Source organism: Morone saxatilis, unplaced genomic scaffold, assembly GCF_004916995.1.
Source record: "Morone saxatilis isolate NCDOM2014 unplaced genomic scaffold, NCSU_SB_2.0 Contig8, whole genome shotgun sequence".
Classification (NCBI taxonomy): domain Eukaryota; kingdom Metazoa; phylum Chordata; class Actinopteri; family Moronidae; genus Morone; species Morone saxatilis.
In genome coordinates, this window is record NW_023340257.1 from 21,546,857 (window position 1) to 21,557,831 (window position 10,975).

Here is a 10,975-nt window from a genome sequence, read left to right on the forward strand (position 1 = left end):
TTTTTTTTTTTTTTTACCTAAAACTCTTCGGGGACCGGTTCTTCTTGTACTGCCTACTATAAAGGCAAACAAACATATAAGTCAGACATTATTTATGAATTATTAATTCCCTGTCACTGAGATGTGGGCTACAAACCGATAAAACTAACCTTGGATCATTTTTGTAAGTTTTTCAGAGTCAAAATCAGCGTTCCCTTCAATGGTGGAAACTTCAGAAAATTCAGCTCCTGAAGAAAAACAAAAACATCGTTAACGTGAAACTGCAATATGTTGTACAAAGATGCATTGTACTGTATGAAACTTAATATGACAACCTAGCCTTAATACACGAAGAATAACATTCACTTTGTAACTAAACGTGTTGAAACAGCTGCAACTTGAGCTTCTTTTTAATCACCCATTAGCATCCATTATTATCATATTTTAGTGAGAATACTTGTAACACATGACTTGAATTATGAATGGGTGTGATTTGAACTTATTTTATATTTATAAGTGGCAAATATTCCACTACAAATACAACCATATTTAATACTGGGAGATCACTGACCATCCAGGTTGATGTTGGAGGTGCCAGTGCTCTCTGAGTACTGAGGACCTGTAGATGACAGCATTCGTGAGTTCTTGATATAAAGCTAAAGACATATTGATTCAAGTAGAAAATATTTACCTGAGACAACCCTGGTGACTTTGGTGATGGAGGGTTGACCTTCAATGACCCTGGTAACCTTGGTGATGGTGGGCTCCCCTTGGATAACCCTTGTCACTTTGGTTACATCAGGAACTTTAAAAAAGCAAAGGAGGTATGTTTCACTACATTGAAATTACAAGCCCAGCATTGCCCCTCGATACAGAGAATTTTCCATTTGTATGCAGGTAACATAACAAATGGACCTTTCACTGGATCAGAAAGGTTGCTTTAAAAATGTGATTCATAATCAGAGGATTTCTGCCATCTAGTTTTTATATTTCATTTCAGCACATCTGTTCTTATTTAGTGTTTTACTTTCAGAAATGTTTTTAAAATATAAAAAATAGCTATTTAATTTCAATCAGTTTTTACTGCTGACTAGTACAGGAATTAGCCAGTAGCAGAAAAGAGGTTTTGTTCTCTTTAATTAATGCTACTTAAGCTGCTAAACCCTGCATGTGTGTGCATGCACTTTCATGTGTGTGTGGAATTATCTGGAGGGGTTGATCAGTACACATTTCTATTTAACCTTTCCTATTTTTTCCCATTTCTTCTTTCTGCATGCAACTGTTGCTGATTAGGAATCACATGATGATGATACTCTGTAATCATCATTACTTTACCTCTCTCAACGACACGAGTGATGGTCCTCTCTAATAACAACAGGAGATATAAAGCCATTAATGACAGTGGAGAATTCCTTTTAGTATATATAAAGTACAAAATAAAAACACAAATGTTGTTACTTACTCATAAATGTAAGGGGGATTTCCTGATATCTGAATCCTGAAATGTACTGTAAAAAAAGGTAGAAATCTGTTATTGCAGATACACAATAACAAAATAGCCTACAGTATGACCATAGTTAAACTCTTTTGTGTGTGCTGCATAACAAATCTTATGATTCATTTACCTGTGGAAAATCTTCATGATTAAAAGCAAAATTAAGTCAGACTCAGTCAGAACCTATACACTATAAAACCGCTAGCTAAATGCTCTGCACAGATGGTTTTCAAGCAGGATCTTGTCTTGCACTTTATATGGAGTTACATAAATTCTACTTTGGCAGCCATAGGAGGGATAAAAAAAACACATGCACACAGAAGACTGAACCTTGCCCTTTGTAAACCTTGCAGGTTTAATAACAAGAAGTACATTTTTAATATGACACCTTAATTTGCATGTAAGTGATGATCCTCTTCAATAGCATGAGGAAATCCTGGCTTCCAACAGGGATATCTGGAAGAAAGTGCAGGGCGTTAACAACAGTCGGGCCTTTGCAAAAGTTATAAATTGCAGAGTGCATCTCTTGACAGATTTACAAAAGGAAGGGAATATTAACAAAGTTGACTGGGTGAAAATTGTACCTCCAGGATACAAGACTTGGTTGACAAAGTGAACGACTCCATTTGTGGCCATGATATCAGATTCAGGGACTTGGACAGAATTCACTTGCATACTGCTGTTAGCCTGAGGGAGACAGTTAAAACAATTACAGACAAGAAAAACACAAAATGAGTGGCTTGAATGAACCTGTATTTTAGAATATCAGGAATGAACTCTATTTTACAGTAAATAATGTTATTAGAGTGCTGAGGTCACAGAGATTCAAGATTGATGATGGGATTTTATCACATAATAAAGAAGATACTACCATCATTTGACTAAATTACTAATTCAATTAAAGTTTTATACGCCTTTAAAGCCAAGTTTGTGGACTTATGTTCAGGCTTGTTGGACTAAATACTTACAAACATCACTTTGAGGTTGCTGCCCTGGAGAGACTTGAGAAGGTTTGTCACCCCAGTCTCCAAACCACCACCAATAAAGATACCATTATTTATGTGATAGAGAAGGATGGTTCTAAGAGCATTTATGTCACCTGGAATAAAGAATGATAAACAATCTTGTGTTAATTTTTTTTGTGTGATTATCAACTAGCAATATAAGTGTTTGAAACACATTAGAAAATAAAGGGAGTCTGGGTGATCTACCTTTCAACAAGTCAAAATCCCTTTCGCTCAAACCAGCAAAAGCCTTATCGCTTGGAGCGAACAAAGTGAAGTCTCCCTCCTGTTTCAGCAGGTCAGTCAAGTCAGCAGCTTCCATAAGAGACAAAAAGATCCTACAGCACAGAGAAGAAAACAGTAACTTGGCCGTTACAGAAACCGCTGAGAACTGACATACTGCATCAACAGCACTTTCTCATTCCCATATGTGCCATGTGGATTTAATGGAAAGATACAGAAAGATGTGGTTTGAGTATTATGCTTAATACCACAGTCCATTTTCACCAACATTGCTCTGTACTTACTTAAACCCTCCGTTTTCTGTCAGAATCTCAAACATAGTTTTTTCCGCCGGTTTCAAGAAAGTCTTCATGAGATGAAGGGCCCCGTTGCTTCCTTCCTTACTACCTCTTATCAGACAGGAATTCTCAATGCACACAGCCTGGAGAAATAATCCACAAGTAAAAGGCGAGGGGATAATGTTAAGTCTCAAAGATATCAAGATTGATGGTCAAATGACAGTGGTAATGCATATAAGGCATGTTTAGTGGCACCCAGCCACAATTTTGCTTTTGGCACAGCTTCAGAGAAATGGACGCACTGTGCGATAGATGAAGACTCTCAGGAATTTTCCTCCAATGGTCTCCAGCCGCTGGCCATTGTACAACTGTCCCAGGACAATCTTATTCTTCAAGATGTGGTTCTCCAGGATAATCCTGAGCAACCTCTGATCCATGGACATCACTTCATCTGTAGATGAAAGACATTTTTTATATTTATATTATAATTTCATTAAAAAATTAAACGTACCAGCAACATTGTACATTTAAATCTAATGTATTGGCTTTATCAGCAGAAATTCAGCCACAAAGTCCAGAGAGCAGCCACCATGATACTAACTGTGAGCAAAGACATATCAACTATCAGTGAATTAATTTACTGCACAGTTCTGTAGGTGGACCATGTACTGGAACCTACAAATCATGTCTGATGACTTGTAGGTAACTGCACTTTTAAGTCAGTGTAAATTTATGGTTTGAAGGTAAGGTTCCTGTTACATCCAGCTGTTGCTGCCTTGTGCATTCCTTGCACAAATTTAGAACTGTTATGTCTATAAAGATAAAAGTATTCTGCCATGATTAATCACACATTTTAGTTACGGAAACAAAACATCTCCATTCCCTTCGGGTAAGTTCAAGGAATGTTCTCTAGGGGAGTGGGTATTTGGTCTGGCATGAAGCTTCTGCAGTGTCTCAATAAATCCATAGCTTCCCTCAAGCTCCATGTATGTACATATCTATTACCTATGAGTCAGTACGTGAAGGAAAATAAAAAAAAATATTCCCCTTTGTGCCAGACTGTGAAAGAGTGTGGAGCAGCCAGGGTTCATATTCAGCCAACCACTGAGAGGAAAACAGAGGTACATGCAAGACATAATTATCAGGATGTGACTCACCATTGAAGGCAACATTGAGGGGAGCAAGCAAAGTGTACTCAGCGTCTGCCATCATGGAAGCAGAAAGGCCCAACTCAGACACCATGTCACCAAAGGTTGACTGGGAACTTCCCACCAGTTCCATCACCTGCTTAGCTTAAAGGACACAGGAAATCCCAACACGATTGAAATATGCTGAAAAATATACCTGACAAAATATATGTATTTTTGTAGTAAACAATGTACATTATAAGAGGAAAATAGGAGATGGGAGTCTAACCTGAGTCTGGCATGAGCACTTGGTCAATAAGGTGGATGACACCATTGGTAGTGACAATGTCCTTCTTAAGCACCATCTTGATGCCGTTTACTGTTAGGCTTTCACCATCACAGCCGATCTCAATGTTGTTACCTTCCAAAGTCTCATAAGAGCTGCCAGCTAAGATGGCCTCGGCACACTGGACTGAGTCCAGGAGATGGAAATTAAGAAGAGCTGAAAAGGCAAGACAAAGTTTTAAGTTAATTGTGGTTTTAGTGTATGGATGGATCTCAGTCGCCTGTGGTTCAGCACCGTCACCTTTGGTGTATGTGTGTATGTGCGTGAATGGGTGAATGAGAGGTAAAGTGCTTTGTCTGTTAAGGTAGAAAAGTGCTATATAAATGCATTCCAGTAGTTTATTTGAATGCGTAGTATGTCTGTTGGCTGCATGCGCTGTTTTATGTTCTTTCTCATGTTACACTGCAGCTGAGGATATAACGCCCTGGGAACCTTAAGACCCTTTGGATCCCGTGGGTCCTTGAGTGAGTAGATTTGTGATTTCTTCACTGTTCTGTTTAACTTTGTGTGAAATGGTCTGATCTCACACCATAGGGCAAGCTGTAGGCTAATAAAAAGTTATGGGTTGTTGCCAGTTTGACCAGTTTGCTCAATGTCGCAGCTGTTTCCTGCCTCTGTGTTGTTGCAAAATAGGCTAATGTTGAAAATGTTGAGATTCTGAAGATTTTTGTTGTTTTCTGACAATTCAAGTGGTGCAATTCTTGCAAATGTTTGAGAACAATATAAATAGCTACAGTACATTAATCCTGATCTACTCACAACATACATAACTCTAAAAAGTGAACATTATCAAAGTGTCAATGATGTGTTGCATTGTTTGACTTTCCACCCACAATTTCATGCATGAGTTGAAACTAGAGACTTATTTTTATTACACTTTGACGACAAAACGTTGTTATGTACAGCTTGCCAAATGTGCTTAAGTTCCAGATCCCTTGTGGCTTCATCTGTTTTAAATTGGAAGAAGTTGAATACATGAAAAAAAATCACTTTATGGGTGACTTAGTCTGCCATACATGCCGCCAGGGAACCACTGCAATTCTTTTCCTCTACCTTAATCATGAAATATAAATATGGTCCTGGTTTGCTACAGTTAATATAAATCCCCAGCCTCCGCTGTAATGTTTTGAATGGCCTTGAGTGATATTTTGTCCATTAAGGAACAGCGACAGACCTCTAAGAATAAAATGCTGGTTTACCTTTGATGACCTCCTTGTCGCTCTGAAGTCTCTCCAACACATCGATTCCCAGACTTTCAAAGGCTTCGTTGGTGGGGGCAAAGAGAGTGTAATGTCCTGGCTGACCCAGCTTCTCCAACATTCCAGCGCTTAGAGCCACATCCTATGGTGATTTTGTGTTTGAGTATGTTTAGTTACTTCAGTATAGTACAGTAGAAACAACTGCATAAGGTAGACCTAACAACATAATCATCTGAAAAATGAATTAGGATTAAAAAAATTATGTTCACTAATGTGCACTATCCCTGTTAAATGGGAAATTGTCTTCTTTTCCCTGTTAATTGTCTCACATTGCTGTGAAAACTCCAATTTCAAAGTCACATGCAACACAACGTGACCCACTTTGTGTTTGCAATTGCTTCAATATCCTTGTCCTTGAGGTGTTTACATTATTTAATCTCTCCCTGTATGTCTTATGTCTTATGTGTGCACTTACACTCAGAGTTGTCAGGTCATCGTCAACCTCGATGACATCCTGGATTGTCCTGCCAACAGCGCTGATAACACGGTCAATGACATGCACAACTCCATTGGTGGCAACCTGGTTGCCATAGATAATCCTGGCACAGTTCACAGTCACCACCTGCACATTACATACACTTCAATGTTATACCACAGAAAAGGTTTTTAGTTCAACTAAAAGGGGGCTGCTATGATAATACTGAATGATAATACTCACCCCATTGGAGTAATGATTAATGTGGAGACCGAGATCATTGTACATGGAGGTGACTGTCATTCCATTCCTTAAATCTTTGGTCAAGAAGCGTTTGTCGGCCATGTGATAATGCAGAGCGTTGTACAGTTCAATGTTCACATTGCTGACGAGTGCACTCCTCACTGTCTGTTAGGTGAGGGAAAATAGTTGTTAAAACCTCACAGTCAGAGAGGTTACACTGTCTTTTGTTTTGTTCTTGACTCACCTCATCCAAATTCTCCCAGGCATCATTGCTCGGGGCAAAGAAGGTGTAGGATCCAGATCCCTCAATCTCAGGCTTTAACTTTGAAATGTCAGCATAATTTTGAGTTGAAGTGGCCTTCACCAGGCCCAAGGTACCATACACATGGTCAATTGGGGCCACTAATGAAAGACATTTACACAAAGCATTATTGGATGTCAGCTTGAATGAATGTGTCAACAATATGCTAAGGCATCCTTCTGGAATGTGTTTGGTCTGATTTCAAAAATAGCACACAGCTGCTCTACAGTTGGAGGATATTGACTCATCTAACCTTTATAAATTAACTACACTGTAGCACATAACACACTGTACCTGCAGGGCAACCACGCATGCCCTCCAGCTTCATATAGCCTGGGCAGCATTCATAAAGGACAGTCCTGCAAAAAAAAACACACAGATCACAAACGTGGTTATCAACTCAAATTAGTAGCACATCCTTTATAGTTTTAATAGTGTTTGCAAGCATCTTTCAAGCTGAGCTAGAGATTTGTATTTTTTCTGGATGCCATGTTTTTAGCTGAATCATCATTTGGCTTAGTTCTTGTGTTTCCAGATGTTACTCATTATCTCCTTTATAGGCCAAAACCTAATGGAAAGGGTGCCTCAAGGATTATGCTACCATTACAGTAGTAGATTTATATTACCAAGACCTCCTCTTTGAAGCTAAACAATTAGTTTGGACTCTACTTGGCATTTGGTTAACCTCAGACATTAAGATGTCGGCCTTGAAAAACTGCAGTGTAATTATAGTTGAGTTTTAGGGAATTTTGGTTGAAACAGGGAACATTTAAAGGATTTGATGGTCTGTATGGATGTATTGAGCTAATCTGAAAAATAATATTATTCAATTGTCACCAGAGTTTTTACAGTTTTTCTTAAAGACTAATAATGTAAAGAATGACCATTGTGATTTCAATTTAGCTAAATTAGATATCATACCAAATCATAAATGTTTATCTACTGGTGGAGACACATGTGAGAAGCAGTGTCTCCTCTCCACTTACTGAAAACAGTGCTGGACACTGTAGCCTAGGGAGGGTCGTAAAATTCAAAGTGCAGCTGTAACATATAAGCAAGACTATATCCCTTGCGTCAGCAGGTTTGAGCATGTTGGAACTACTACTAACATTGTTTCCAGCTCTTGAAGACCAGACATTTGGAGATGAACATTTCACCCCAAATAACTAACAGGTATGCAACAGTAAAAAGACCCACAAGATATAAAGAACACCACAGATGTACCTATTAGAGGTAAACAATACCACATGTGTCCAGACTTGACTATAGACTTCCTAGTTTTTAGAAAACCCCAACAGGGAGCTGCTTCTTCCCCCATGTTCAGTTAAGCATGATTAAAATAATTATGACAAATAGTAAGAACATAATCAAGTCCTCGTCTTTTACAAATTGATGTCCTATAAATGTCGCAACATGTAGCATTATATTTGGTTGTGAAGGATTGGTTCTACATAACAGAAAAGGAGGATCTGAGCACAAAGAAAGTTCCGTATGTGTGTCGTTTATTGTTCAAAAGGGACAATAGTGATCAGCATGGTTTGATAACTAAAAGATGCTACAGAAATTTTAAATAGTCACACTTGGGCAAAAAACCCAACATTTCATAAATTATTATGAAAAATAAATAATAAAAGTCCATGTGGAATTAAATACAAACATTTATGCACAGGGATATGATGGTTGTTCACTGGTGTTGGATATTTACGACACAATAAGCAATTAATGACTAAACACTTTGGGTTTAAGGAGAAGACTTGTTCCCTTTACTGTAGAGGATTGCTCAAAGCTGATATCCACTGCTGATGTCTCTCTCAGACAGGGTACAGACTGAGGCTTCAGTGAGGGTCATGGCTAACTGCACCTCTTAGCTGTATTAGAATCAAAGTTGAATGGAATTGGAGGGACTGGGATGAGATCACACAAGCCCCACTGGGGCAGAGTCAGCAAAACGCTCGCTACATTGCAATCCCACACAGAGGGATTGTGTCTGGCCATGGAGTTGGAAACTTGTGACTTGTCAGCATCTCTATAAAAGAACCTTTCCACTAAGATTCATGAAAACTTTGTCAAACATTATATAAGTTATATATGGCTTTATTCCAATTCAACCCATCACTAATAGGCAGTTTGGTTGTACAATGTTTTCTTGGAGACACAGCTGCTCTACATTCAGAAATATTCTCATTTGTTAAATTAAACCGCAGTGGGTGAAATGAAAAGCACCAATTGCCAGAAAATACAGTAAAAAGTGCAATTTAAGCCGTATAAGATAATCTTGGTCCGTGAGATTTTCTGAATAATTTTACATGTTGCAAATGGTAATGCTTCCCTGTTGCTCATAAGTGCAATAGAAGATAAGTTATACCACTTCCATTTTGAATAAATGTTGTAGTCCTGGCTGGTCTAAATCAGTGTTGGATTTACAGCTGATTGTTTGTTTGCCTTTTAATCACCTCCACTGAAAGTGATGCTGACTGAACAAAATGTTTTGTAATTATTCTTGCAGATGGCAAAAACATCTGGGGAGCTTGTGAGAAATGATAGGAGGGTTACAAAAAATAATGTTATCTGTGTCACGATAATAACACTTGCTTACATTTGTTATCTGATGTATATGTGTATGTATATACCTAATCTGTTTAAGATAAATTCTCCTTTAACATGTTTGTCCATCCTCTGAATCAAAAAACTATTTCAGAAACAAAATTCTAATAAAATAAAATAAAATTATTTGGCTGTTCCAAACATTATCTTTTTCCAAGTTAAGTGAACAGTTTGCATTCATCGTGAAAAGAGCTAAGCCTATTTAGAGAGCTGAGCATGACTTAATAAATGCAGGCATAGAGGGCAAGCTGAATATGTGTGTGCATGTGAGAGAGAGGGAGAGAGACTGTAAAGTAGGCATGGCATCAATCCATGTTTAAACATAAAAGTGCTGAGGGGGCTGGAACAATAAGAGAAAAAGAGGCTGTCTAGAATGATTGAGCTGAATGCTTTTCCATTCATGAACAGTCAACATTTTGCAGCCACATCATATCCTGGAATCAGTGGTTCACCACTGTGGCATCTAGTGTTGACCAGGCTTCCTAAGTTATGAAAACCCTAACTTTCAGTTTAAAGGAATGAATAGGACAGTCTTCAGAACAAAGGATTTGGGGCTATGTCCATAAATGTGTTTTTCATTTTAAGAGGTAGTTTAATTCAAAGTGAGATAACAGATGTCTGTCTCTATGGAAACATTCAAGTTTCCATGAAAACCTTCAACGATAAAGCAGTAGTAGAAGAAGAAACAGACACAGAAGAGAAATACAACATTTTAAGAAACTTACAAACTAACACTCTAAACTTTATAGTCTCTGAATTTGCTTGTAATGTTCATCTTTAAAGAGGAGAAACAACTTCTCCTGTTGGAAACGTCAAACAACACTTACGCTTTCTTTCCACAGACGGCCCCTTGGTACCAATTACGACAAGTGCTAAAGTACTTCTTCTTGGTCCCCATGACTTGCTGGAGTGCACAGACATTGGGTCTGATAAGAAATGAGGGTGAGAAAGAAGATGAAGCATTAATCACTAGTAAAGTAAAACACATTGGTAAGATTCTATAAAACTCTGAAATAATTCATATTTAAATTATAACTGCCCTGCTGGGTAAGACAAGACTGTCAAAGTAATTATTTGCCAACCACCCCTTCTGAAACCAGGCAGTCAAATGTGAATAATGACATTCACCCTTTCTAGATATGAAATTGTTTTTTCAGATTTGAGCTATGATTCAACAACTATAGCCCTGCTGGTTTACACATACACGCCATAGGTTAAATGTAATATTATTAAACCTTAAAAAAAATAGACAAGACAGAAATGTACAAGAATTATTGATGCTTCTTATGCTCAAGGCTCAATACTATTGCATGCAAAATAATAATCAGAATGAAAAATATTGATAAGCTTACCCTTCTTTTCTTGCCCTGATGCGACTGTGGGCGACTATTTTGTCATAAGCTGAAGAGTCAGCCTTGTCAGAGAGCACAAAGAGTGCAAAGGCAGCCAAAAAAAGGAGCTTCATCCTTGATTTCTTAGCTAGCCCTTCCAGACCCAGAGTAACGGCAGAGGACTCAGAGTGAGAGCTTATATACCACAAGTCTCAACCTCCACTCAAGGAGGATGGCAACATTTCATGCATGCATGGACCACCCAGAAACTCTCAAACCCCACATGTCTAATTGTCTATGCAAAAATGTATTTTATCATTTTTGTGTTATATTATATTTAGTGCATTTTT

At 38.0% G+C, this 10,975-nt stretch overlaps 1 protein-coding gene across 2 annotated transcripts in view; it reads right to left on the minus strand.

Annotated features, from left to right (window-relative positions):
- postnb (periostin, osteoblast specific factor b) overlaps positions 1-10,812 on the minus strand; it is a 12,845-nt gene extending 2,033 nt beyond the window's left edge. Inside the window, exons 1-21 of one of the 2 annotated variants that reach the window (XM_035680194.1) lie at positions 10,647-10,812; positions 10,122-10,220; positions 6,985-7,049; positions 6,634-6,791; positions 6,390-6,554; positions 6,147-6,293; positions 5,672-5,813; positions 4,416-4,628; positions 4,157-4,291; positions 3,302-3,450; positions 3,006-3,142; positions 2,686-2,816; positions 2,443-2,573; positions 2,059-2,161; positions 1,863-1,930; positions 1,442-1,487; positions 1,315-1,344; positions 671-784; positions 551-598; positions 150-227; positions 18-56 (exon numbers count right to left, since the gene is read on the minus strand). In XM_035680194.1, the coding sequence (XP_035536087.1) occupies positions 18-56; positions 150-227; positions 551-598; positions 671-784; positions 1,315-1,344; positions 1,442-1,487; positions 1,863-1,930; positions 2,059-2,161; positions 2,443-2,573; positions 2,686-2,816; positions 3,006-3,142; positions 3,302-3,450; positions 4,157-4,291; positions 4,416-4,628; positions 5,672-5,813; positions 6,147-6,293; positions 6,390-6,554; positions 6,634-6,791; positions 6,985-7,049; positions 10,122-10,220; positions 10,647-10,759 (2,311 nt within the window). In that variant the 5' untranslated portion in view covers positions 10,760-10,812. The remainder of the gene's footprint in view (positions 1-17; positions 57-149; positions 228-550; positions 599-670; positions 785-1,314; positions 1,345-1,441; positions 1,488-1,862; positions 1,931-2,058; positions 2,162-2,442; positions 2,574-2,685; positions 2,817-3,005; positions 3,143-3,301; positions 3,451-4,156; positions 4,292-4,415; positions 4,629-5,671; positions 5,814-6,146; positions 6,294-6,389; positions 6,555-6,633; positions 6,792-6,984; positions 7,050-10,121; positions 10,221-10,646) is intronic. The other variant, XM_035680195.1, reaches the window with a different exon arrangement.
- Between the last annotated feature and the right edge of the window lie 163 nt (positions 10,813-10,975).